Source organism: Diprion similis, chromosome 6, assembly GCF_021155765.1.
Source record: "Diprion similis isolate iyDipSimi1 chromosome 6, iyDipSimi1.1, whole genome shotgun sequence".
Taxonomy (NCBI): Eukaryota; Metazoa; Arthropoda; class Insecta; order Hymenoptera; family Diprionidae; genus Diprion; species Diprion similis.
This window is the reverse complement of record NC_060110.1, coordinates 15,144,253-15,170,525: the sequence shown is the minus strand read 5'-3', so window position 1 is coordinate 15,170,525 and position 26,273 is coordinate 15,144,253. Positions and strand designations below refer to the sequence as shown.

The 26,273-nt window shown below is 36.1% G+C and overlaps 6 protein-coding genes across 7 annotated transcripts; 4 read left to right on the top strand and 2 right to left on the bottom strand.

Annotated features, from left to right (window-relative positions):
• Positions 1-158: 158 nt before the first annotated feature.
• On the top strand, positions 159-11,193 carry LOC124407541 (phosphatidylinositol 4-kinase alpha). 2 transcript variants are annotated; one of them, XM_046883777.1, is made up of 13 exons: positions 159-322; positions 1,270-1,663; positions 1,756-2,580; positions 3,595-3,843; positions 4,086-4,284; positions 4,376-5,696; positions 5,935-6,138; positions 6,555-8,057; positions 8,212-8,439; positions 8,527-8,873; positions 9,018-9,303; positions 9,490-9,896; positions 9,981-11,193. In XM_046883777.1, the coding sequence occupies exons 1-13, from the start codon at positions 233-235 to the stop codon at positions 10,204-10,206; spliced, it is 6,279 nt and encodes a 2,092-aa protein (XP_046739733.1). In that variant the 5' UTR covers positions 159-232; the 3' UTR covers positions 10,207-11,193. The 2 variants fall into 2 exon arrangements, with proteins under 2 accessions (XP_046739733.1, XP_046739732.1); XM_046883776.1 differs by having other exon boundaries at positions 160-322; positions 3,595-3,849.
• A 668-nt stretch (positions 11,194-11,861) lies between these two features.
• LOC124407544 (NADH dehydrogenase [ubiquinone] 1 alpha subcomplex subunit 7-like) lies at positions 11,862-12,804 on the bottom strand. The gene is made up of 3 exons (XM_046883781.1): positions 12,626-12,804; positions 12,276-12,454; positions 11,862-12,009 (listed from the first exon to the last, which is right to left on the bottom strand). Exons 1-3 carry the CDS (start codon positions 12,692-12,694, stop codon positions 11,949-11,951), a joined length of 309 nt encoding a protein of 102 aa, XP_046739737.1. The 5' UTR covers positions 12,695-12,804; the 3' UTR covers positions 11,862-11,948.
• A 144-nt stretch (positions 12,805-12,948) lies between these two features.
• LOC124407077 (CCAAT/enhancer-binding protein zeta) lies at positions 12,949-16,351 on the top strand. Its single transcript, XM_046882896.1, has 3 exons — positions 12,949-14,835; positions 14,999-15,427; positions 15,525-16,351. Exons 1-3 carry the CDS (start codon positions 13,071-13,073, stop codon positions 16,025-16,027), a joined length of 2,697 nt encoding a protein of 898 aa, XP_046738852.1. The 5' UTR covers positions 12,949-13,070; the 3' UTR covers positions 16,028-16,351.
• Positions 16,352-16,820: 469 nt separating this feature from the next.
• LOC124406518 lies at positions 16,821-20,914 on the top strand. The gene is made up of 2 exons (XM_046881956.1): positions 16,821-19,306; positions 19,423-20,914. The coding sequence occupies exons 1-2, from the start codon at positions 16,821-16,823 to the stop codon at positions 20,912-20,914; spliced, it is 3,978 nt and encodes a 1,325-aa protein (XP_046737912.1).
• Positions 20,702-22,345, bottom strand: LOC124407117 (U3 small nucleolar ribonucleoprotein protein IMP3). The gene is made up of 4 exons (XM_046882953.1): positions 22,124-22,345; positions 21,638-21,952; positions 21,126-21,198; positions 20,702-20,965 (listed from the first exon to the last, which is right to left on the bottom strand). The coding sequence occupies exons 1-4, from the start codon at positions 22,258-22,260 to the stop codon at positions 20,942-20,944; spliced, it is 549 nt and encodes a 182-aa protein (XP_046738909.1). The 5' UTR covers positions 22,261-22,345; the 3' UTR covers positions 20,702-20,941.
• A 191-nt stretch (positions 22,346-22,536) lies between these two features.
• Positions 22,537-26,048, top strand: LOC124407006 (parafibromin). Its single transcript, XM_046882772.1, has 4 exons — positions 22,537-22,722; positions 23,672-24,945; positions 25,154-25,295; positions 25,818-26,048. The coding sequence occupies exons 1-4, from the start codon at positions 22,592-22,594 to the stop codon at positions 25,852-25,854; spliced, it is 1,584 nt and encodes a 527-aa protein (XP_046738728.1). The 5' UTR covers positions 22,537-22,591; the 3' UTR covers positions 25,855-26,048.
• Positions 26,049-26,273: the final 225 nt, after the last annotated feature.

Genomic DNA, 26,273 nt, shown 5'->3' with positions numbered 1-26,273 from the left:
TAAACGACCTCAGGATCGATAAATCGATTTAATCCTGTTAAGAATTCCATGCTAATTAAATAGAATATCATGATGTTCGAAAAGGCGCATGCGCCTGATTGCGATAAATGCGTCTGTGAGATAATCGGGCGGCGTGGGATTCAGTTCATCAGAAACGCAAGCACACAAGTTGTAGGTAGATAGTGCGCCTGTCTGTCTGCCGCGCTGACTGGCGTTGACAGTTTCGCGCAAAATGGCAGCTGATGAGAAATTATTTTTCTCAAATACTGTTCAACATTTGGCGAGATCATTGGCAGCGATTAAACCTACACCGTGGGAAAAGGTGAGCTTCAAGAACTATCGACCGTAAATTCAATAGCTAGACCGTAAATTAACCTAAGGCTTGGAGATCGAGTTAGGTTATCTTTCTCGTTCATCAACAAATCTCTTATGATTCACTGTCAATTTTAGATGACACATTCCGATTGTTACGTAACTTTTATTTATAGATAAACTTTTAGAACTTGAAGATTAATTCATTCGTCAATATAGGTTTCTTTATAAATACCCACTCCTAATTATAAATCAATAATTGTGTAGGAAAATTAGTTTCTATTTTTATCTATCGTTTCGTTATTTATATTTTTTCTTTTTTTTTAATCACATTACTGTGCGCTTAAAGCTAAGATAAATTTTCTGTAGTAGATATGCGCTTAATGAAATTCCATGCATAATAATAGTTGTTACTGATTCGATAACCCACAATTTCCTGTGATTACGACTTGCAAATGTAGCGTAAACAACAATTTCTTGCGCGTCACTCTCGGTTATACAACAATAGTAGCACACTTTATTGACGTGAATAATAAACACATACAATTATATTTTACCATTTGTCAGTATCAGCTAATTATTTGTTAACAAGTATATACCATGTAATTATATTAGGAAAAATATTATTTTATTATATTTATCAGATTATTTCAGAACCTGTTGAATGAATAATGAATAAACATGCTATTGACTCGCATATTATATGGTTAATGAACCTTAATTCATCCAAATTGAATCTGTGCCAACTTTTGTTCATGTTAAATCTTCATGCAGCTCTCTTTTCTCCTTGATGTTTTGTTCTTTTTATATTTTATTTATCAAATGAATATAAATAGCAATGTATTCGAAAACGAAGTTGCTATTACTGCATGAAACAAAATGAATGAATCATTTTTCTTCAAACAATTAAAGCTGAAATTAATTATTGTACTCTAGTATGGCATATTTTATCTTTAGGTGAACAGGTTATTCAAGTTATGTCCACAAGAATCAGCACAAGGTGTATACAGACTAGACCATCGTGGTCAGGATGCGGTCATTGCGCTGGGCATATATTTTTTAGAATCACATCTCCAGCACAGAGACAAAATTCTGCCTTACTTACTGAAGCTATTGAAAGGTCTTTCAAAAGCAGTATGGCTCGCTGAAGTCAAAAGTACTCCTAATGACAGGATTCCAATCGCTGAACGATTCAGCTTTTGTTTGAATACACTGCTTAGCGATATAGCTACCAAATGTGAACCGGTGAGGGAAGAGATCATAACGTCCCAAGTTGAGATTCTAGGCGTTTTAACGAACTTGATAAGAGGCTGCAAAGATCAGGATGGCACACGGAGTATGCAAGCAAAATGTGAGTTCAAGTGAGCTCAGCTTCACCATTGAAATAAACACTTTATTTACTTTTTTTGTGACACGAATTACCCATTTCATTTTCATTATCAGTGTCCCTCTGCAAATGTCTGGTGCCCATATTGATTGGACTTGCCCGTTCGATGGGACGATTTTGCAGTTCGGATCCGCCACTACTAAGTCGTATTTTTCCACGTCCAGAGCCTCCAATTCCACCACCGCAGAGTTTCACTGAAAAATCTCCGCTCAACAAGAAAAAAAGTTTCAACAATTTTCGTTCCATAATTCCACGCTCATTGAGTGGAAATTTGAATCCACATACGTTAGAAATATTACAGTTAACAGATGTTGTGGATTACGCATCGACAACCAAAAGGCCATCGCTGCAGTCTTATTCGTCAGTTCCTTACGATGCAACGACATACTTTTTCAGCAAATATGGCTCGAGTTTCAATCAATTTCCGCAAATGCGGTTCACTGAAAGCCCGGAGAAACGAGCTACTCTACAACTCAGCATTGTTCACTTGCAAAGTGTCCTGGCATTAGCAAAAAAATTACTTACTAAAGATGTGCTCATATTCCTTGATGAGGAAGCTCAACAGGTTTATAACTCTGGACAGGTCTTGGTATTTCCATACAAAACATTCAGCGAAACAATGAATCTAGTGATGGTAACACTACTCAGAGAATTATTGCAAAATCAAAGAGACTTACCAACACCTTTCACAAGAGATGTCCAAGAATTTGTTAAAGGCTTGTTTTTATCCGGTCAAACAGAACTACAATCTAGGAATCATGATGCAAGTGAGAGAGAAGATATGGACACAAATTTTCAAACAGTCAATAAATTCAAAGTAAATGTTATGGCAAATTCAGCTTGTGTGGATCTCTTGGTTTGGGCTATAGGCGATGAAACTGGTAAGTTGATTTTCGAATATATAAGGATACATAAATAAACTAAATACCAACCATACCAACTAAATCGCTTTATTATTTTTTTTATTCTTTCGGTTAAAATATGTCAGTGATACAAATATTTTCTGAAATTATGTAAAAAGTTTTTGTGACGAGGTATTCATTGAAATAATGAAGTTTGATTAGCTTTCGATATGTTTCCAGCAAATGAGGAGTATGATTTATCCGCATTGTACGCAGATATAAGTTCTATGCTGATCGGCGAGGGTATTTCAGTTCCCTTGTGTTCCGTTTTGAATGATTCCTAAACTAACAATCTGTTGTATTCTGTATCCTTGATTTAAGGTAGATTCAATTCATGTATTTCTCACAAGCAAGCATTTGTTGATCGCCCAAAAACTTGTGCATAAATATTGGTCAGCAAAAATCCAAGATTTTACTTCTGAATATCAGGTATCTGTATGTAGTTATACAGAATACAACTTTACTCATCTTTGTGCAATAGTTTAGAAGAATTAATCGATGCTGCTGTCTTGAATTGATCATAAAGACTCTTAGTTACTGTCGATTGGAAAGCTTCATCAGAGGTTTACCAATGGTGATTTCGCCTTAGCAGATTTCACTGTCGTAGACAGTTCTTGCTACTTTCTACATCAACAATCCCTGTGTCATGGAATTGTAGTAGTGCCACATAATTATTTTATACAGTTTACTTTGTTTGCAGTATCTCTCATCTGTCTGCCAAGATTACTATAAATTTTCATGATGAAATAAAAAGAAAACCTCAATGCCATGATAAGATCCAATTCTCTTTCTTTGCATCACGACAGTTAGAGGCGTGTGTAATTAGCATGGTGTACAATTATTTGACGCTCTATAAATTATAATGGCAACTACTGATGTAGTAAAATCTGATTTATTATGGGAATAATCGAACTTCTTTTATGAAAAAAGTAATGTAGATAAATAATAACTATATTTTACAATTACGATGATTAAAATTTCTCTCTTTTTCAGGTGCTGACAGTCTCTGTGGAAGGTTAACCGAGAAAATAAACTCTAACCACGGTCACAAATTAGTACTGGCCCATATGCCTTTGCTCATGGTTTGTCTTGAAGGGTTGGGGAAACTAGCTCAGAAATTTCCGAATATAGCTACGACCTCGATTTACTGTCTACGCGACTTTTTGGTTACTCCATCCCCTATTCTATCAAAACTTCATCGCCAACACAATGACAAACATGGCAAAGATCATCAATTCAAAGTTACAAGTACTTTAAATCTCTTAATTCATGTAATACGAGTAATACTTAGGTGATAAATGCAGCTTGAAGGTATCTAAATTTCTCTGGGAACTTTGGAACTCTGTTCAGTTTTCTGTTTTCATTCTTTTCTGTGTGAGTGCAGTGCTTTAGAATTCAAGATAAAGTTTTACTTTTAAGCTGCAAGCATTCCGTTGTATTATTTTTTATTGAAATAGATATTATCACGTGATATTTGATTTCAGTTCAGGGAAAGGAAATGAAGACAGTGGATACTAAGCAAACAGCTTCACAGACGCAAAGTGCTTTTGAAAAACTTAGAGATGCTGCGATTGAAAATTTGTGCATTGCCTTGGAAGCGGCTCACTCGGTTGATCCATTTTGTGTGCCTGCTTTGGTGGCAAGTGTTTCCAACAGACTATTCACAGCAGAAAAGAGTGACAGGTATAAATACTGTCCGTTAAGTATGTATAAAAATTAGTGTATTATTAAATTTAATGAAATATCAGTTGACCTCTCTGTTTTTTTCCATTAGTGAAACTTCTCTTATTTCGACTAACATCGTTATCATGTTGGGACACGTAGCAGTTGCACTGAAAGATACGCCAAAAACAACTGATACAATCCTGCAATTCTTCCAACAACGATTTTGCCGAGTACCAAGTGCCCTAGATATTTTGATTGTAGATCAACTAGGATGTATGATCATTTCTAAATGCGAACCCCAGGTTTATGAAGAAATAATGAGAATGTTCACTACAATTACTGTTGAATCAGGGAGTGCTGCTTACACCACAAATGATGAACGAAAACAGTATAGACACGTTTCCGGTGCCGTGATAAACGCATTGGCTAATATTGCTGCAAATCTCAAAGGAGAATCAGAATTGAATGATTTGTTAGTTCGATTACTCGAATTATTTGTACAACTTGGCTTGGAAGGAAAACGGGCTAGTGACAAAGCACCTAACCCACAGAAAGCTTCGAGCAGTGCTGGTAACTTGGGTGTATTAATTCCAGTAATTGCAGTGCTTATGCGGCGGTTACCTCCAATAAGACTCCCGAAACCTAGGTTATTGAAGTTGTTCAAAGATTTTTGGTTATACTGTGTCGTAATGGGATTTACGGCAGCAGATTCAGGGCTGTGGCCATTAGAGTGGTATGAGGGTGTGAAAGAAATTGCAGTTAAATCCCCATACCTAATTTCTCAAACTTCAGCTCGCTTGGAAATGCGTGAATTGCAATACACATCTGCTGTCAGAAATGATAGCGTGTCTCTCAATGAACTACAGGAATTGAAGTCACAGATACTCAAGATGCTAAATAGATCCAGCGACATCACAACATACGTAAATAAGTTACAATTTGCTCAGTGTACTTATCTGTTATCAGTCTATTGGCTAGAAACATTGAGGGTGACATACAGCCCGGAACCAAGCTTGCAACCGATGTTAGAATACCTGAGTGACACCGCTCTCCAAAAGGATAAAAGTGGGATGTGGCAGTGCATTTGCTGCGTCAGCGATTCAGTATTTATGAAATTCAAAGAAGTTATGCAACACAAGCCAAAAGATGAACAAAGGGAAAAGGAATTAGAAAGTCATGCTCAATTCTTATTGGTCAACTTTAATCACGTACATAAACAAATCAGAAGGGTTGCCGATAAATATCTCAGCACTCTGGTCGACGCCTTTCCACATTTATTATGGAATTGTAGAGTTCTTTGGAGTATGTTGGATATTTTACAAGTTCTTTCATTTTCGCTACAACTTGATCCAAACGAGGAAACACCAACTCTAAAAATACCCAGCACGCCTTACAGCATTCAATTAATGGATACTCGTGAAGCAAGAGAAGTGAGTAAATAGAACAGTAATTATGGTTTTAAAGTAGAACTATTTCTTGGGTAGTTAGGACCGAATATTTTACTTTAAAAGAATATTTTATCAATTCCTTTCCACAGTTATTCCAACTGTCGTGAAATTTGAAAGTTACTTTGACTATATTTCGAAGGTGTTGAACCCCGATTGATCATCTCCCGTTTTGTACTTGAGAAATTAAAATGCTTGAGAATATGGTTATTACTTATTTCAGAGTATAGTGAAAGATTTTGCTGCAAGGTGTAAAGGCATTGTTCAAGAAGCCATGAAGTGGGCGCCTCATGCAACCAGGTCACACTTGCAGGAATATATTAATCAGATACCGTCATCCGGAATGTGGCATCATGCTGGATTGGCATTAGCTACTGATTCGGTCTTGGAGTTTACTGACATCACCATTCACACAGCTCCAATTAATGTATGTATACTTACAACCTCGATACTCATTAATCTCTGTGTGTAGTTTTGGAGTCCTAAGTTATATTGAATGGTAAATTTCATGGTGAAAAATTTGGATACTATGAATTGTTTCCTTTCAAGAATTGCTGCTAAGTATGGTTTTTTCTGTTGTGTATTATAAAATTCCCAGGTATACGAATTGAACATCAGAAAACTTCATACTGAGTGCATTTAGAAATTCGATAATCAGGTTGCTTTTGCTACGTCATTACAAAGTGTTCGCGTCAATTGCCATTGTGTAATATTATATTAAAATTTAAGTCGAGCTGATATTATTAGACATGTTACGAACATTTGCAATAAACACAGTATTACACTTACAGCAAATATACTTGAGAGTTACTAGTAAACAAAAAATTTTTATTTTTGTTATAGACAAATTCGTTAGACAAAAAGGCAAGATACGTTAAGGGGAATAGTTCAAAACTAGTCTCTATGATGTCAATGCGATCACGTTATGCAGGTGAAGTTTCTGGAATGTTAGCACTTGATCAAGATGAATCCCCATCATCAGAACTGATAACCTTTAATGTGACCCAGAATAATAAAGTTATCAGTAAGTTAATCTCATCAGTCTGGAGGGCTTGCAGAAACAGAAGTGATTCTCAGCACAGAGTTGCTCTCTGGCGTGCAACTGCTCTGTTGATTTCTACGCCTGGAATTCATAGAACATTGTTGCACACAGTAGCATGTTCACAAATTGAATTATTCACCGACGATGCTATGATAACAGCAGTTGAATGTTGGCAATGGATACTAACGGCACGACCAGACCTGAAACTGAGATTTTTACAAGAAATGTTAGCTGCTTGGCAATACACCGTAGACAAAAAAATGGGTGTATTCTCTTTAGAACAAGAAGAAGTCAGTGCCCTAGCCGTTTACGAGGGTTGTCAGCTAGAACCGAATTCACCCTATGTGAAGCCTCACGATATTTGGGTGACATTCATAGCCGAACTAATCGAAACTGCAAAGTATTGTTGTCAGGAAACAATCGAAATGATTGCAATGCTAATCCATAGATCTTTGCCAATGGCTGTAGGGACATGCGAAGATCACTTGAACAGACATGTCGCTGCTGTTGGAGTTCGTTTCAAGTTGTTATCCTGTGGTTTGCTGCTACTGCAGGGAGATATCCTACCGAAATCATTGAGCAAGAATGTGCTCAGAGAGAGAATATACTGCAATTGTTTAGATTACTTTTGCCGGGCTCCGCAAACACCAACTCAAAGTATAGGTCAACTCAGCGAAGACATAACAACGTTAATACGATTTTGGCAAATAATGCACAGCGACAAGAAGTACTTGACTGCAAATGGAGTCGGTGACTTTGATCTCTATGGACCTCATAACAATTTGACTTCAACATTACAATCCGACATAAGAGCCTCTACAACAAGCAGTGAATTAACAAGACCTGTTACAGGGTGGATAAATACAGTGCCTTTATCAGCTAGTACAAATACTTTGAGTAAAAGAAGCTCTCGTAGTAAAAGAATTGTCAATGCTGACGTCTTTGTTAAAGATTACATAAAGAAACGTAATCTTATACTAGAGCTATTGGCTGTTGAAGTAGAACTATTGTTAGTCTGGAGAAATCCTGGAGGCAGACAAGATTTGGCAATGGCTGGTGAAAATCATATTGCTGAGTGGAGAGCTAAAGCAACAAACGAAAAAACATGGAGAGACTACACTAGGCTTGCCTGGGAGATCAGTCCTGTTTTGGCTGTGTTTCTACCAGTCAGACTGAAGAACTCTGATAGCATTGTAAGCGAAGTATCCCGTCAAGTGAGATTGAACCCAATATTAGTGGCTCATGTTCCTGAAGCTCTGCAATACTTAGTTACCACTGACACACTACTGAATGACGCACCTGAAGTGAGTATATTACTGGATTAACCGAGTATTTACTTGCAAGGATTAAGCTTCGATAAGACTTGAAAACTTACCGCATTCAGCCAAAGAACTGCAAAACAAAACCATAAAGAACAGAGTTCTAATATTCACTGATTCGAAATTATTGTTGTTTCAGCTCGTGTACATGTTAACTTGGGCCCGAGTTTCTCCTATTCAAGCTTTGGCTTACTTTTCACGTCAATTTCCACATCATCCAATTTCCGCTCAGTATGCGGTAAGAGTATTGAGCAGTTATCCGGCTGATGCCGTTCTATTTTATATCCCACAACTCGTGCAGGCTGTCCGGCACGATGCTATGGGTTATGTAATAGAGTTTATTAAGGCCATTGCTAAAAGGTCACAGGTATGCAAAACATGATACTAATTACACAGTCAAAGACTGTTATGTTACGAAGCTTGATAGCAGATGATATTATAAGTTATTTTTTAGGTGGTGGGTCATCAATTGATTTGGAATATGCACACAAACATGTATATGGACGAGGACAAACAATTAAAGGATCCAGTGCTCTACGACATTCTAGATTCTCTGATCAAAAGCATCCTCAGTGCTCTGTCTGGTCCTGCTAAACAATTTTATGACAGAGAATTTGACTTCTTTGGTAAAATCACAAGTATTTCTGGTGAAATAAGACCATATCCAAAGGGTGCAGAGCGCAAGCAAGCCTGCTTACAGGCTTTAAGTAAAATAAAAGTGCAGCCTGGGTGTTATTTGCCATCTAATCCTGAAGCTGTGGTTTTAGATATTGATTACAACAGTGGAACACCTATGCAGAGGTGAGTTGAAGAATTTTTTAGGTATCAATTTATTTACATAGCACATTCAGATGGATTGAATAGGCTTTCTTGTTAATTATTTAAAAATGATGCTGCCAAGTATAATTGGGAATATCTTTGTACTTAATTGTGTATAAATTTCAGTGCTGCCAAGGCTCCATTTCTTGCACGATTCAAAGTGCAAAAGTACGGTATCAATGAATTGGAGCATATCGCAATGGCCGTGTCTACAAATTCCAGACTTGAAAATGGAAGAGACCATCATAATATGGGTGTGGAAATGTGGCAAGCAGCAATATTTAAAGTAGGCGATGATGTGAGGCAAGACATGCTGGCCCTTCAAGTGATTGGGATCTTTAAGAATATTTTTCAACTCGTTGGTCTAGATTTATATCTATTTCCATACAGAGTTGTAGCTACAGCACCAGGGGTAAGAATTTTTCATAAAAATAGATGATTTAATTATTTGTATGTGTGCATTATTTTTTACATTTTTCATTTCCAACTTCTGCACAAAGAATATCCAAGATTTACCTGCATGTGTAAAGAATTAAAAATAATGTAATAATTTTCACTGCTTGCAACTTTCAATAATTTATCCAAAATAATTTTTCAGTGTGGCGTAATAGAATGTGTACCACATGCAAAATCCCGAGACCAACTTGGACGACAAACAGACATCACTATGTATGAATACTTTATCACCAAGTATGGAGATGAGCAAACTAAAGAATTCCAATGTGCGAGAAGAAATTTCATCAAATCTATGGCAGCCTACAGTGTGATCACGTACTTATTACAAATCAAAGACAGACATAACGGGAATATTATGCTGGATGATGAAGGGCATATTATTCACATAGACTTTGGATTCATGTTCGAATCATCTCCAGGCGGAAATCTCGGATTTGAGCCAGACATAAAACTTACCGATGAAATGGTTTACGTTATGGGTGGGAAAATGGAAGCAGCACCGTTCAGATGGTTTATGGAACTATGCGTTCAGGCATATTTGGCGGTTCGGTCAGTATACATATTAAAAATACAGAGTTTTACTCACATTCTACGTCTTAGTTTTCCTGGCATTTCGATTTTTTTTTCCTTCAGGCCATATCAAGAGGCAATTATTTCGCTTGTGTCACTGATGCTGGATACAGGATTACCGTGCTTCCGTGGTCAAACAATAAAGCTACTACGCTCTCGATTCGCTCCATCAGCCACCGATCGTGAGGCAGCTGCATTCATGCTCAATGTCATCAGGAGCAGTTTCCTTAATTTCCGAACTAAAACGTATGACATGATACAATATTACCAGAATCAAATACCATATTAAGTCACATGGTAAGTATAAGGCCAATTTAATTACAGTATTGTACAACAGTATCAAAAAAAAAAACTTTAGTAGGTATTTATATGATTTCTCCTGAAAGTGGAAATATACCTTAAAGCCACCCACAGTCTGAAATCGAAATATATGTGTAAGTGTTAGGTGCTAATATTTTTTAAGGACTGGTCGTACCTGCCGAAATTCTCCTGTAATTGGTTTCATTGAAATAGCTGGAATGGCCTTGCAATACTACACAGTCAAGAAGATCACTATTTTTTTCGTCAAGACCATTTTGTACCGTTCATATTAAACGTAATGAAACATGATTCAAATTCTTTATCGAATATCGGTTTTTAGAAATAAATTTCACTCCAAATACACCAGTTCTTCAAAAATATCACTTTTTGTGGTATATTTCATTTTAGTATGAAAATTTTGTGAAATTATTTAGTAAGTCAGCTGAAAACTATTTATTTTGGCCCTTAAACAAACGATGTATACAAAGATTAAAGAAAGAACTTGTGATGATTCCTTGTTGTTTGCAAGATATACGTCTCCGTGTAAGTACCTTCATGCAGTCAAATGTTTTAGCAAGACTGTGAAAACATTGCATATTGGCTCACATACAATATACTTCTATGTTTATAGAGATGATGTTTATATGTTCCACTTATACCGCAAGCACCAAGGAAGGCGAGTTCAGTCAGTTATTCAGTACTTCTTACATTTCACTTTTGAACTGTGGCTTGCAGCCTTCCAATTAATATACAGCCACACAGAATTGAATCTTCAAAATATCATTGTAAAATAAGGATATTACATCTTAGGTATTCATTGTTCAAAAGGATATTACTATATTACTGTTATCACTGTTAAATGAAATGATATTACCAATATTTATCATGTTAACGAGAACTGTGTACATTCCATTGATTTATTTATTGATTTACACTTAGGAATTGTTACTATGCAATAAATTAATAAAGATACTATCTATGTTCATCTCATTATCAGCCTATTTCGGCATAAGAAGTGCGTTAAGCATAATTTTTATCATTTTATTGATCAACTTAACAGGTGATTTTAGGATCATGTACAGATTTAAATAAGCACAACTTAATTTATTTTGGTCTAAAATCTCAGATATATTGAATTTATTATGAATCTCAGGCAGATTCTTTAATGTTTCACCTTGCTTGACACGGTAATATATTTATTCTCTCCTGTTTATGGTCCTTATTATTTAATAATAAATAATGTTCTTATAATTTAATATATTACAATTCTTGTGAGTAATTATTGTATGTACATACTAAGAAGTGGAAATTAAAAAGGCATATATATATGTATATACTTTATATGTATTTTCCATATCTCTTAGGAAATGTCAGAATTCATTAATTGAAGAACATACATTGACAATAACGGAGAATTCTAAATCCGTGGTGCTACAAATGAAATACAAAATGTTAAGGTACTTGAAATCAGTACATCTAATTCATGAAATAATTAATCAATTCACGTAATCGTGACTATCAATGGATCCTCACTACAACAGGCGATACTTAAAGACTTTGTTCATCTTTACGGCATTATTCATACAACACGTCATAAGTAATCAGGTTGGGAGAAAAAGTTCAAATTGTATCCAGCATCCAATGTAGTAATTATCAGCATATATTTATTTCGTTTATTTACATTCAAATTTCACCACTGTAATTCTACGCCAACTACCATTTCTTAATTACTTAATTACATTCGAACACTCTTCCAGGTGTGACCGGTTTAACTTCAGTTGATACTGCGCCACTAAAATTGCAATTAAAAAAAATTATATTACTTTTCTTTTACTTTGAGAACTTATCGATACAGTTAAAGTATAGTATTTGATATAAAAGAAAGATCTACGTTAAATGAAGAAACTTTTTTAAAGTACTTAAAAAAATGTACTGAAGGTTTTCTCTTCCAGTCTCGGAACTATACATAATAATCGAATTCTAGTCATATTGGTGAATAATTATAACTTATAAACAACCCTAGAGTTGTCGAAAATATGTTATAAGTGAATGACTCACGATGGAGCGATTTGGTGACTGGTGGGAATAACTGTTGGGGGTTTCACCTCACGTCTCGCATCCCTGGTAAAGTAGTAGATCTTTGAGGTCTTGTGATATGGACCACCAGGTATTTCAGGTGGAGGTTGTGTGCGGGCAGCAAGACAGTCAGCAAAGCGCAGAGCATTTACATGATCTTTCTGTAATCGAGAATTTTATACACATAGAGAGACAGCAATAAAAAATCGGTGATATTGAAGCAATTTGGCTTGATGTAATCGAACTTGGTGTATAATCATTATGTAAGCAATCAACTTAACCTCTAAACGTAAATTATGTCGTTATTTTTAAATATCAATCCGTGGGCTTACCCCACGTAACCATTTACGAATTAGATTCACCATCCCGGTGACCGAACGATGTTCAACGGCGCCAGGCATTATTGCTAATTTATGTTAACTCAAATTATGCGAAAATTTACTTCACTTCCAGCAGGAACTGTCAAATAACAAATCCTCACCGACGATCACAGTATTTTGAGATAGTGAACTCAGTTCACTCAGACGTCTGTAAGAACGAAGCGCAGTGCGCCATGAAATGGCCATGAATCAATTTCGGGCATGGGCTGCCGCTCTACATTGCTCTTACGCCTATGGCGTTGACTGGCGTTGACCGTTGGAGCAACATGGTTAACTTGGTGGTGTGCAGTTAACACATGTGCGCTTAGTTAACCTAAAAACCAACCTGAAAACTGCTGCAGATGATCATCATTTGAGAAAAACTCATACAAGTGCGGTGACAATAACGAAAGTGACAATGTCGAAGTCAAATCACAATGTGAGGGACCTGAATAAAGCGAAGTTTGACAAATGGTATGAAGAATTTCCTAAAACACATGACATCATTGCATCTGGTAAAACCGAATTGGAAATTATAGAGCTGAAAGATGAGGCTAAAAAGTGTTTGGACGCAGATACAGCAGCCTTCAATTTGAAACAATCGAAGTTGGGAAAGTCAGATTTTTCCTGGATGAAAACGTTCCTGTCCAAAGGTACAGTCGCAGACAAAGTCGCAGCGTCGGTCATACTGATTCAAGACAATCCTAAGTACAATTTGTCGCGGCTAAGTAATCTCGTCTCAATGGTTAAAGTTTCTAAAAAGAAACAATGCACAATGATTATAGATACGTTGCAGGAATTATTCTCGTCAGACTTACTACACCCAGACTACAAGTTATTTACATTCGAGCAGCAAAATTTTATCCTGTTGAGCGATAAGCTTTTCGCCAACAATCCTATCAAGCGAAGGCAGCTACTTGCTCATTGGTATTTTGAAGATCAGCTTAAGATGTGCTACTCTCAATTTATCGATGCATTAAACACTGTTGCTCACGACACGCTTGATGCAAATAAAGAAAAAGCTATTACCAATATGTACAAATTGTTGGCAAAAAACGCTGAGCAAGAAGAAAAGCTCTTGGCACACATTGTGAACAAAATTGGTGATCCAAGTGCTAAAGTTGCCTCCAAGGCAGTATTTTGCTTGGGACAATTGCTGGACGAGCATCCGAACATGAAGCAAGTAGTCCTCAACGAAGTGGAAAAGTTATTGTTCAGAAAAAATGTAACGCCAAAAGCACAATATTATGCAATCTGCCTGCTGACACAATTCGTTCTTGATGATGAAAGCAAAGAGGTAGCGAATAATTTGATATCACTATACTTTAGCTTTTTTAAGGCTTGCCTCAAAAAAGGAGAAGTCGACTCTAGGATGATGGGGGCTCTGCTCATGGGAGTGAATCGTGCCTTTCCATTCTCAGAAATGGATCCAACAAAACTGGAGGAGCATATTGATACTATATATAAAGTCGTTCATATCGGGTCCTTCAACGTCAGTGTAAATGCTCTCAGTCTGCTGCATCAAATCGTTGGTAAAGAAGATAAACAATCTAATCGATTCTATTGCGCTATGTATAAAAAACTCATGGATCCACATATTGGAACAACAACTCATCAAGCGATGTTTCTTAGTCTACTGTTCAAAGTTCTCAAAAAAGATACTAGCATTATACGCACGAAAGCATTCATCAAAAGAATACTGCAAGTTTCAATTTACTTACCTACGAATATGATTTGTGCTATTCTTTACATGATCTCACAAGTATTCAAAGCTAAAAAAGGTGTCTACATTGGAATGTTTAAAAAAAATCATGACGCTGCTACTTCGAGAAATACAAACACTGAGATAGTGCTCGATGATACTGAAGAAGGAATACTGAAAAAGGACGAAGCGGAAGATCAAGAAGAAGGAGAAGAAGATGAAGAAGAAGAAGAAAGCGAAGAAAAGGAGGAAGAAAAGACTACTATTACATTATCTAATGTTAAAGTAACGCCGATAGAAAATTTGCTCGAAACTGTGGAGCCGAAAATCGAAGTAAAAGAAGAAAATGTTAAAGCATATAATCCTTTTCACCGGAATCCACTTTATTCAGGTGCCAACTTGAGTTATTACCATGAACTTTGGCCACTCACATTTCATTTTCATCCTACGGTGACTCTATTTGCGAATACAATAATCAAAGGTAATGTATAAGAATTCAGAGTAAAAAATTTTCAAGCAGTTTAGGAAACAAAATTAATATGTCAGAAATTTTTGTACAAAGAAATTTAGAAATTTAAATGAACTGATGTATTAAAAATGTATACCTCTACATTCAATAATTATCTAATTCATTCTTAATTCAGGAAAACCAATCGTCTACACTGGAGACCCACTTCAGGATTTCACCTTGATTAGATTTCTTGACAGATATGTGTTCAAAAATCCAAAGAAATTGGAAGAAAACAAAATATTGATTAACCAAAAAAATCCTCTTGCTAAGCGTTCATCTTATATGGCGAAAGGTGTGAAGTCAATGCCAGTGAATAGTAAAACGTATTTAAATGAAGATGAGAATAAAATACCAGCAGACGAGTTATTTCTATACAATTATTTGAAGAGCCAAAATTTGATAACTAAAGACGATAATGAAGACGACGATGAAGATGATGACTTGGAGAGTGTAAACAGTGAGGAATTTAACACAATGCTGGATGGACTTGGTAAAGACAAAGATTTCGATGACATTGACATTGCCGGTGAAATAAGTGCCTCGAAAAAAAAGAGGAAAAAAGGTAAAAACTTATCGCAGTTACATTCTACGATAAGATTTATAAAATCATAATGAAAGGTGACACGATTAGATACAATATTTATGTTGTTTGTTTCCAGGAGAAGAAGAAAGTGAGAATGAATCATCAGATGACAGTGATGTCGATGAAGATAGTGATGAATCTATCGACCAAGACGATAATGGATCTGAAGAAGAGATACTAAGTGATATGGAGCAAGACGATGAAGATGACCTCGAGGGTATAGATGATGAGGATCTTAGTGACATGGACTTTGGTGACGATGATGATGATGAGGACCAGTCTGATGAGTCCTCTCCCCATAAAACCAGCAAAGGCAAGATGAGGAAAAAATCGAATTATGACCAAAACGTGTTTGCTGCTGCAGAAGAATTCGCAGAGCTTCTTGACCAGGAAGGTACCTCAAAATCTAAACACGGTGGAGCAAATACTTTGAGCAGTGTCGATAAAGCAGCGGTAAAACAACTGGACTGGGAAGAGAAAAGGCACAGGTGGATCAAAGGATATAATAAGAGTATAGGAAAATCAAAACCTAGGACTGGTTCACAAAAAAAGGGTGTTAAAAGATTTAAAAAACGATGACTTAGGATGGATTAATGTAAATAAAACGAATCAATGGTTCGTGTTCATTTTGTAAAATGGATTAAAAAAAAAAAACGAAACGTATCGCTTAAGATTTACTCACGTTATGAAGTGAGTTCTCGAGATCCGTAAATTACCTATGTAATTTCAATGTCAGATAAGTGATTTTTGGTGCATACTTGAACACCGAGTAAGCTACTTCAACGTCTTTCAACATTATTTCTGGTTACAAGCTACCCAGGAACTATGGGTTTTTTTCTTTGTTTTTCCAATAGCTAAAATTCATAATACATAACGATACCACATTACTCTATCTATTCAGTGATCAACGACTTTTTTCTCAATACAACCTCACCGTTCTAACATTCATCCCATGTATACGATATATCACAGCAATGAAACAAAAAAATGGTCGCTAACGATAATCAACTTAATAAGTTTCTTTTATATGTATATAAGATTAATGGTTATTTTTGCTACCGAAATACCCGGTACAATTATCATAACCATGTTTCACGTTCATCACGTTTTTTAGTAGAAACGCAAGTTGCATGCTTCAAAATTCAAGTGAAATAAATTGGACATGAAAAGAAAAGTAAACAGCCTTGCACGCATGGTGTAAGTTTAAAATTCGAACTCGCCATTGGCGTAGCCGTGTAGGTTGTTGAAATGTGCTGACCAATAAACAGTCACCGTTGGGCGGAATCTGTGCAGCGTACACGAAGCTGATTAGATATTCAGTATAGTCAGTACGGAACCTGTTCAAAATAGTTTAAATCAGGGGCAGTCAGAAATGGCAAATCCGAAATATGAATTAACGATAACCTGTAAATCACCGCGATCGCCACAATCGGCCGAGAAAATAATTAAAGAAACTGGGGATGTACTTGAAGATACCCAAAGTATTAAAAGTATGAGTTCTAACTTTTTTGATGAATTTGAATATGGGGATAAAAACAATTGCATTAATTCGAACATAAAAAATGATAATTTCGTCACTACAAAAGTAACACCGAAGGATACCATTGACCAGATACTCACTGATGACCCAGCTCAGACCATGAACGTAAATGAGAGTTTTGATATGAATTCGGACATCCAAGGAAGCTTGTGCTCTCAATGCAAATTCACGAATAGACTTAACAGCTACATTGAACGCACCGTTAATACTTCAGTCGGAATGGAAAAGGAGTTTCAAGAATATTTTGCCATATCTGAAACTAGCAGTCTCTCACCCATGATGAAAGGAGCCATAGATGTATTCGAACCTGCGTATGATGGTAAAACCAAAAATGGAACAAGGTATATTTTTCCAAGCATTTCAAATTCATCAAATCCGAGTATTGGTTTACAGAATTCTTCATTTGCTCCTGATTTGTTATTAGAATCAAATCGACCAAAAATCTCTGAGCAGTATTCAAATCAAACTGAAAAAACAGCACTGATACTTGATCAATCCCCAACTACAAACTCCGTTGAGATTTGCTATAGGAAATCAAGCAAGGAGCAATTAATATATTGTAAACGATTTCTTACCGTACCGATTTCTGAAACTTGTTTGGTAGAGTTTATTCCATCAAAAAAGACTTGTTTTCACAGTCTAAGAAAGTTTAAATCTGAAGATAACATCCCAGCTAAGCTTGCAGGGAGTGAGAGTCATAACAGAAACAAATCTTCTGTTCTACCTGACAAATTTATGTCAGATTTGATTGAACGATTTGGACCGATACCCTTCACCAAAGGCAACTGTTCTACGGAGATTGTAAAATGCAACGAGAATGTCAGTAATGCTGTTCTTCCAAGACAGACAGAAAACAAATGTTCTGACAATTGGAATAATGATAAAGTAAATACAGAAAATTCAACACAGGTTTGTGTGCTGCGTCAAACTTTCTCTACAAAATTAGAAGACATAAAACAAGGAGAGGTGGGTACGGACCTCGGACAAACATGCAGGTCAAATAATAACACATCGGTTGAAAGCTGTGATATTTTTTTAAAACAATTAACGCCATCAGAAAATCTGAATGTACAAGATATTACCACAGAAGACAGCAGTTCTACATTTAATCAAAGCACAATTGAAGAAGTGTATTTCATGGCTTCTAATGATAACATTGACTGCTCAAGCACTACTGAAATATTCCAAACATTACCTCAGCACAAAACTGATGGAAATGATTCACTGCAATGCACACTCAATGACAAGATGATCGGAGATACACGTTCTACAGAAAAGTTGATTGATTTAAATCTTCAACAACTTACCAACTCAACTAGTCAACCCATTCATGACGAATCAAAGAAGAACAATATCACCATTAACAGAGACTCAGGCAGCATTGCTGACATGATTAATTTAAGATCTGAAAATGATGAGATGCAAAGTCCATCCACTGATCCTATACTAAAATCTGATCCACATTTGTCTGTAATACAGTTGGAGGTCATCCAGAAAGAAAAGGAAACGACAGGGAAGACCATCGTTCTTATTAATTCTAGCGACGATCTAGCGAAAAACTCCGAATCGCTAAGGGATCAACAGCTCGGAAGTGAAAAAGGTTTGGGAATTTCAAGTAACTCCTTCTTAGAACTTTCGGTAGAATCACAGATGGATAACATAGAAGAAAAAGACACACTTAGAATGAAAGAAATCATTCCTATTCATACAAATAATAGCACCACGAGTTTCATAACTTCACAGAATTTAAGTGAGGAAAATGCAGAGACAACAAACAGGCAGCTAGCTGTTTTAGATAAAGTTAATAATAATGTTGCTGGAGAAAAAATAAATTTATCAGATAATGTGAATAGAGAATTTCCGATTGGGGAAAAATTTAAGAGGGTTGAGAAGGAAGATGAGAGGACATTAGAAAAGGGAATGCCTTCTAACTCGACCAACAATATCTGTACAAATTTTGGTTTGACAAGAGATGATAATATTCGGAGTACAAAAAGTCAGACACCCCCAGGCAATTTTACCTTGGATATGCTGTCTGAGTCACAATTCCAAACGATCGAAACGGAGGCTTATGCTAAAGCGGAAGAAATAAATGTCCAATTAAAGAAGAGAGCAACAATTCAAGGCAGTGTAAACAAACAAAATATATTCTTTAAACCTGAACAGATAGGTATTACTACTATGGACACGAACGATCTAGTGCTGCCCAATTGGGTGGTAAATCGAGCTCCTGAACCAGACTACGACAAGATGAGACGTGCCTTTCAGAAAAGACGACAGTATGTGAAAATACTACTTCAAGAAATACTCAGGCTTAGGTATGCAGTATATTTTAGTTTTTCTGCATATGATATAGACAACGATCTATAGGTCAATAAATTACATAGTCACATTGATCATGATTGTAAATTCATCGCAACATTATCATTTTCAGTACAATAGTTTCCAAGGTAGGGACTATGCTTCGTGCAGAGCCCGCAGAAAACAACTTGAAGCCACATGTGGACAGTGTTTTCCAGCTTCAAGACTTCGATTCTATTCACCGAGTACATAATAGAGCAGATGACCTGTACAATGAAGCTACTATTTGTGAGACTCCTAGTGATACAAAAACCAATGTTCAAACTTCTAATGCAGTGAAAGACCTTAAAGGTAAAGACATATTTTATGTACCACCATCAAATATGTCATTTCCAAATACCCCTAAAAATTTTCCTAACAACGTAAATAATCTGCCCAATAGTATCGAAGTTTCCACTAACACGGTAACACTTAAGAATAGTGTATGCACTGATATAACAGCAGGTCTTAAAAGTGAAAAATTTTATGTACCTCCGACAAATAAATCCGAATATGATACCGTTCCAACTATCAATCAACAAATAGATACAAAGTTGAAGGATGGCAAAATTACTGAAGCATTTGTGCGTCACAATGCCTCAATTATCTTTAGCTCCCTGAAGCAAATTCCGAATAATCATACAACTTATAAACCAGATATCAGGACTGTATGGCACTCTGGCCAAGAAAGTGGTGCCATTCCGGAAAAATCGTTCAGCAAAACTAAAATTCCAAAAAACAATCAAACAGTTCGACAACAAATCGCTGCAGGATATGAAATGCCACAGTTAAATTCAAGTGCTTCAGTTTTTACCAATAATACAGCATCCAAAAATGTTGAAGATGGAAAAACTAACATATGTGACTTGGATAATTCAAAACCAGTTAATAAGAACACAATTTTCTATGTACCCGATGAATGGTCATCAGTGTCAGGTAATCACGTTGAATTAGACAGTATAAAAAATGATTCAACTCGTTCTTATAAGTTTCCAATGCCATCAACATCTCAAGCTAGATCAAATGAACATTCAAAACTATTGGTCAATGATGTATGGGCCATGAACACACAAAAAGCACAATTTAATAGGAAAAATCTAGAAAATGTGCAGCCAACTATTAAAAACATTTTTTATTCACCTCATGAATCATCAGTTTCAAATAATACATTATTTACAAGTAAATTCGCAGAATCAGCTGGTACAAAAACAGACTTTCCAATACCTTCTTCGGCCCATCTAAGACCAGATCAATGCCTTAGAATATCTAACAGTAATGTGGTAGTCTCAGACACATTGAAGAGAAAAAATAACATTCATAATGCGACCAATGCAAAGCGTGCTCGTGAAAACACAATTTTTTATTCACCTGAGAAATTGTCATTACCATCAAAAGATTTATTCTCAACAAGTGATTTCCCGGAAATACACAATACAACAAATCCGAGACTTTCTTCATATAATTATTCGTTGCCTTCAGTCCACGTGAGACCAGGGAGACCATCAAGACTGTTGAATAATTCTGCAGTTTTTTACAATGGTAATAAGGATCAGGTGACAGATTTCAGAGAACCATATCGCCATTGAATGTTCTGCGGCATTTTATTAAAATGTTCATATACCCTCAAAGTCATCTTTCTGAAACAGTACAGCAGATGCAATTGATTAGATAAATGATTGTCACAAATTATAGCGAACTTTGTTCAAGTATGTTGTGTATTGGAACATTTTCTTAAATTTTGCAACACAAAGTGTAACCGACGACATAATATTACTTGCTCTAGAAAGTGATACCTACCATTTCATTGTATTCCAACACATGTTTCCTTATTGCCGAGGTATCAACCCATGTCACAAAGTCTTCCAAGTTTCTAGAAATGAGGATTATTACAATTAGTATTTTAAGAATGTCAATTTGAGATAGTTTGCAAAATTTGAAAATTTATAAATATCTATTACAGTTAATTTTATTTGGTCTTAGTATTTGCATATTAGAACTAAATTTAGTGTTTAATATCAAACTGAAAAATTACTTCATGTCTTTCAAATGTCAGGTGAATAAGAATTATTTTTTAGTTCTAAGAACTTTACTGTGAACCAGGAAGAACTCTAAAAGTATTCACAGAAATATCTTTTACGTTACTCTGGTACGTTATAACCTAAATACAATATGTATTATTGTCTAATTTTATTAACACTATTGTCAACTACCTTTCGTAAGTTAAACAATTATATTGCTACATTTTTAAAAATAATGCCATTTGATTTTGATTAAATTAGGTAGTGAATGATTTGAAGAGAAGTATGTACCTTGTTACAAGGAATGCCGGGTCCTTGATGACTTCAGGTCCAACTCGTACATGAGCTTGCTCGATTAGTTTTGTCGCCGTTTTGATGGTTTCACTCATTTTATTGCGAACCATAACGACAGCTAATCTTCTTCTACAAAAACAACTGGCTGTAACTTTCTCGCACAGAGATAAATCCCACTTGGTGGAAATGAGACCCATCATGTACAATTTTTCGAGCAACATGGCACTTTGCTCTATTCTGAATGGATGCTCAGCATCTACTTCCTTGATCTTCCTAGCCAGTTCTCGAATTTGTCGTGATAATTTGTTGTATCTAAAACAAAATAATTTTTTTACGTGCACAGAATTTAAAGATTAGAAACACAAAGTATAGTTTTAGGGAAACAACAGCTCGGGTAATGTCAATATCTCTCATCAAATAGAAATGTTATGAATGAATATTTTGATCATATGGAGGTTATATTGTAAATGACAGTTAACTCACTTCGTATAATCTTCTCTTTTTTGGATTCGGTACTTTTTCAAAATTTTAACCTCATGCAAGTTATTGTCTACCTCCCAAGAAATGAAGTCTACTTTTTTCAGCAACTTCTTCTCGTGATGTTTCAATTTTCGAACCATCTTTCGAATTCAAAAATATCACGATTTGCACGAACACGTGTTGTCTTGTCGACAGGCGAGACTGGTTTTCAGCGGAAGGCAATGGGTGCGTTCACTTAGGCGCTTGCGGCGTTCGGACATATATATAGGTACACACATACAACGGCGTATAAAATGCTGTAAGATGAGGTGGCGCTCGCAGCGCTCAAAGTGTTTCGAAGCGCCCAAGCGAACGCACCCAATCTCGACTTTGTAATATTTGATTTGGTCTGTACGCGGTGCCTGTACAACCTCGGTAGAAGCGTGCGTGGACAGTAGGAATTACGGAACGAAACCATCGCAGTAAACAACCATGGCGGATCCGTTGAGTTTGCTTCGCCAGTTCAACGTAAATAAAAAGGAGATTATTGAACGCGAAAACCAAATTATATTTGGTGAATTCTCATGGCCAAAAAATGTCAAGACAAACTATTTGACATACGGGTAAGGATCTCATCGAAACAATCTCATTATATTTCTGATATTACTTTCCAATCTGGGTAAACTACAACTGAAAATATTGTCTACTGTATAGCTTTTCGTTTAACTTTTTTTGCTGTAAAGATTGTTCAAGTTTTCACATTGCATTCATGTGTAGCTGACTGAAATCAGTGCTTGACAATCCTTATTTTTCATCACTATTTCAAAAATTGGTTACTTTAATGGCAGATGAAACGCGACGCAGACCATTGCTCAAAGAATTTGTACACGTACAATCAAGTGAAAAGCCTGTTCGCATGATGCGAATAAGCTCTGATACGTTGAGTAAATGTGGCAAACAAACGCAGTATAGTTGAAGTGCTCCCTTCACTTTTGCATTATTTTTCCACTGTTTACAAATTTGAAACCTAATTTCTACTAGCATTCAGATATTGTACTTTGATGGCAAATGTTCAAATATTATCCACGATGTGAAAAAAGAGGTTTCATTATACCTTCTCACATACTTTTACTCCAGTGATTCGCATAATAAACAAAACATGTTAATTGAATTTATTATTGTATAATCATGGATTTAAACACTATAAAATTTGAAATTGAAACTGTAAACAATTATCTATATCTATAATTATCCAAAACGATCGCGCAGTGTTTATATATTGATTTCAAATCGATTGATACAATTGGTCCAAACTCAGCGAGAAATCAGACTTCAATGACGTGATGAAACTCAAATAAGAAATAATAGCTTAATCATTGTCAAAATGTGAAATGTCATGAATTTCATGAATTGTCTGATTTTTTTTTTTATATATAAGAAGGTAAGATCTCAATTGCAAGCGTTTCAATGCCATGTTAATTTTTGGGTTTGTCTACAAATCGACGTATATTTTGGAGCCTGTGTAATTACTTGAATGTGAAATTCTAAAAGTTTTTTGGTTACATTTTGCAGATCTGGAAAAGAAGGCACTCCTAAAGAGTACTATACCCTTGAGTGCCTTTTGTTTTTACTGAAACATGTCCAACTCACGCATCCAGTGTATGTGCGGCAAGCCGCCGCGGAGAATATACCTGTGGTGCGCCGTCCGGACAGAAAAGATCTGCTGGCATACCTTAATGGTGAAACAGCCACTTCAGCCTCCATAGATAAATCAGCCCCATTGGAAATCCCAACACAAGTAAAACGGACTGCCGAAGATGGGCTAGACGCAGGACTTTCTAAGAAGCCACGTTTCGAGGAGACACACGTTCAGAAAGTAAAGGAACAATTGGCAGCGCGACTGGATGCTCCAAAAGAAGCTTCTGTCACAGTTGACAATATTAAATCTCTTTCAGAGGCAATGTCTGTTGAGAAAATTGCTGCAATCAAAGCTAAACGTTTGGCAAAAAAACGTACCACAATTAAAGAAAATGACGATATCGGCATGGGCTCGGATTTGCGTGTTATACTAGACATGGATGTCGATGATACTAAGGACATCGTATCTAGAGAAAGACAGTGGAGAACTAGAGCTACGATACTTCAAAGTGCAGGCAAAATGTTTGCCAAAAACATATTTGCCATACTTCAAAGTATCAAAGCTAGAGAAGAAGGCAGGATGCAAAAAGGGCCTACGATACCCGCACCAATGGTTACACCGAGGTCTACACCTATGCGCCCGTTGCCGCAACCAGCCGTCTACAATCGTTACGACCAGGAAAGATTTATTCGGCAAAAAGAAGAAACTGAGGGATTCAAAATCGACACAATGGGAACTTACCATGGTATGACGCTAAAGTCTGTGACTGAAGGTACCAATCCTGCAATAAGAAAGCCCACAGTCAATCCCGCTGCTACACCAAGCTCCGGGTTACTTCCTGCATCTGCTGCAAAACTAACTCCACAACAAGCAGCTCAGAATAAAAGACCAAGTAGAACACCGATAATAATTATACCCAGTGCAACTACATCTCTCATAACGATGTACAATGCCAAAGAAGTATTGCAAGAATTGAAGTATGTTAGCAATGAAGAAAAGCGAGCGCAAGGTGGTAAAAGGGAGAATGAGATTCTTCTTCAGCGAAGAAAAGACGGTGGTCTCACTGTCCCTTATAGAGTTGTTGATAATCCCCAAAAGTTGACCAATGCAGATTGGGAAAGAGTCGTTGCGGTGTTCGTAATGGGCCCCGCATGGCAGTTCAAAGGCTGGCCTTATGACGGAAATCCTGTTGAGATATTTTCGAAAAGTAAGATAACTAATTCAATATATTTACATCATTGGTTAATCTCACTTCGATATGTGATAGATCCTGTAGTTTTATTCTGTAAATAAGTTTTTCTCATCAAAACTTTTTTTTTACTTTGTAGTGGGAGAATTCAAACAGGTTTTTATATTATTGCCTTTTAGAAGAATGCCTGATCAAGTTTTATGTGCTCTTACTAATATGATTTCAGTTTGTGCCTTTCATTTGAAGTACGACGAAATGAAGCTAGATGCAAATGTTGCCAAGTGGGCAGTAACTGTTGTGGAATTGAGTCGCACCAAGAGGCATCTAGATAGAGCAGCATTGATGGTTTTCTGGGAGCAATTGGACAAGTAAGATCAATTTATGTATCAAATAGTGAAGTTCATAATTTCCCACAATTACAGAATATCAAAAGCTGTTTTGGCGTTCAGACTATTTTTACATTTATTTGAAATACATTACAGCATGCGTGTTGTCAAACTTTCGCGTTTTTCCAAAGTTTTATTATTATTATTATTTTGCTGTTAATACCAGCAATTTCTTGTAAAGTTACATGTATGAGGACTCGTGTTACCAACTTTGTTTAAACATCGAACTCGACTTGCAATGTAGTTTAACTCCGTTCAGAGTAGAACAGGGTGAGCATAACCAATCCCTAATAGATCAGCAGTAGTTTGCAGGAATAAACGGATTGGAAAAGGCGTAGAGCAGTTGACTTTTTTTTGTCAACTTTTTGTCTATGAAGAGAGAACTAGAAGTAGATCAAATTCTGAGAGTATGATTTCTGGTCTCCAGTACGTAAAAAGACCTGTAAGCTGTTGACTTTCTAATTTATGAGATACGGTGTCGTAATGGTTTCATTTCTGTTTCAGACATATGATCAAGAATAAACCACATCTGCGATTTTAATAACTGAACATGAACCGTGACTCTAAGCAGCCTGTACTATATAGATGATATGATCATCCACTCACAGCATACACATGCACCTATATTAAGTATATAACATAACTAATACGGTTTATAATTGTTAAAAAAAAAAGAGAGTATAGCATTATCAAGTGTAAATATTGGTATAAAAACGAATAAAATGAGTACATAAAATTATATGGAAATGTAGATTAACAAAAATGAAAATAACGTGTGTTAATATATTGTACCGGCTAAGTCGCATAATATAAACTAATTACCGTTGTGTATAACGATAAGTACTCAGCTAGTTATAAGTGGTAATAATTTTTTTTCATTCTGAAAAATTTTCTATCCTGTCATAAAACGTAAATGTTTTCGTAGCTCTGAATGGTTAGAATGGTTTGCGGCTAAGCTTG

Bases quoted from the DNA above. Each gene is read 5' to 3' on its own strand.
- LOC124407541 (XM_046883776.1), top strand. From the start codon at position 233: ATGGCAGCTGATGAGAAATTATTTTTCTCAAATACTGTTCAACATTTG. The intron at 4,285-4,375 runs GTATAAATACTG...TTTTTCCATTAG, and splicing joins ACAGCAGAAAAGAGTGACAG to TGAAACTTCTCTTATTTCGA. The intron at 5,697-5,934 runs GTGAGTAAATAG...TACTTATTTCAG, and splicing joins ATACTCGTGAAGCAAGAGAA to AGTATAGTGAAAGATTTTGC.
- LOC124407544 (XM_046883781.1), bottom strand. From the start codon at position 12,694: ATGCCTGGCGCCGTTGAACATCGTTCGGTCACCGGGATGGTGAATCTA. The intron at 12,455-12,625 runs GTAAGCCCACGG...TCTCGATTACAG, and splicing joins TTCGTAAATGGTTACGTGGG to AAAGATCATGTAAATGCTCT. The intron at 12,010-12,275 runs GTGAGTCATTCA...TTGCAATTTTAG, and splicing joins AGTCACCAAATCGCTCCATC to TGGCGCAGTATCAACTGAAG.
- LOC124407077 (XM_046882896.1), top strand. From the start codon at position 13,071: ATGTCGAAGTCAAATCACAATGTGAGGGACCTGAATAAAGCGAAGTTT. The intron at 14,836-14,998 runs GTAATGTATAAG...TTCTTAATTCAG, and splicing joins TGCGAATACAATAATCAAAG to GAAAACCAATCGTCTACACT. The intron at 15,428-15,524 runs GTAAAAACTTAT...GTTTGTTTCCAG, and splicing joins GAAAAAAAAGAGGAAAAAAG to GAGAAGAAGAAAGTGAGAAT.
- LOC124406518 (XM_046881956.1), top strand. From the start codon at position 16,821: ATGGCAAATCCGAAATATGAATTAACGATAACCTGTAAATCACCGCGA. The intron at 19,307-19,422 runs GTATGCAGTATA...TATCATTTTCAG, and splicing joins CAAGAAATACTCAGGCTTAG to TACAATAGTTTCCAAGGTAG.
- LOC124407117 (XM_046882953.1), bottom strand. From the start codon at position 22,260: ATGGTTCGAAAATTGAAACATCACGAGAAGAAGTTGCTGAAAAAAGTA. The intron at 21,953-22,123 runs GTGAGTTAACTG...ATTTTGTTTTAG, and splicing joins AAAAGAGAAGATTATACGAA to ATACAACAAATTATCACGAC. The intron at 21,199-21,637 runs GTACATACTTCT...CCTCATTTCTAG, and splicing joins CCGGCATTCCTTGTAACAAG to AAACTTGGAAGACTTTGTGA.
- LOC124407006 (XM_046882772.1), top strand. From the start codon at position 22,592: ATGGCGGATCCGTTGAGTTTGCTTCGCCAGTTCAACGTAAATAAAAAG. The intron at 22,723-23,671 runs GTAAGGATCTCA...TACATTTTGCAG, and splicing joins ACAAACTATTTGACATACGG to ATCTGGAAAAGAAGGCACTC. The intron at 25,296-25,817 runs GTAAGATCAATT...TTTCTGTTTCAG, and splicing joins TTCTGGGAGCAATTGGACAA to ACATATGATCAAGAATAAAC.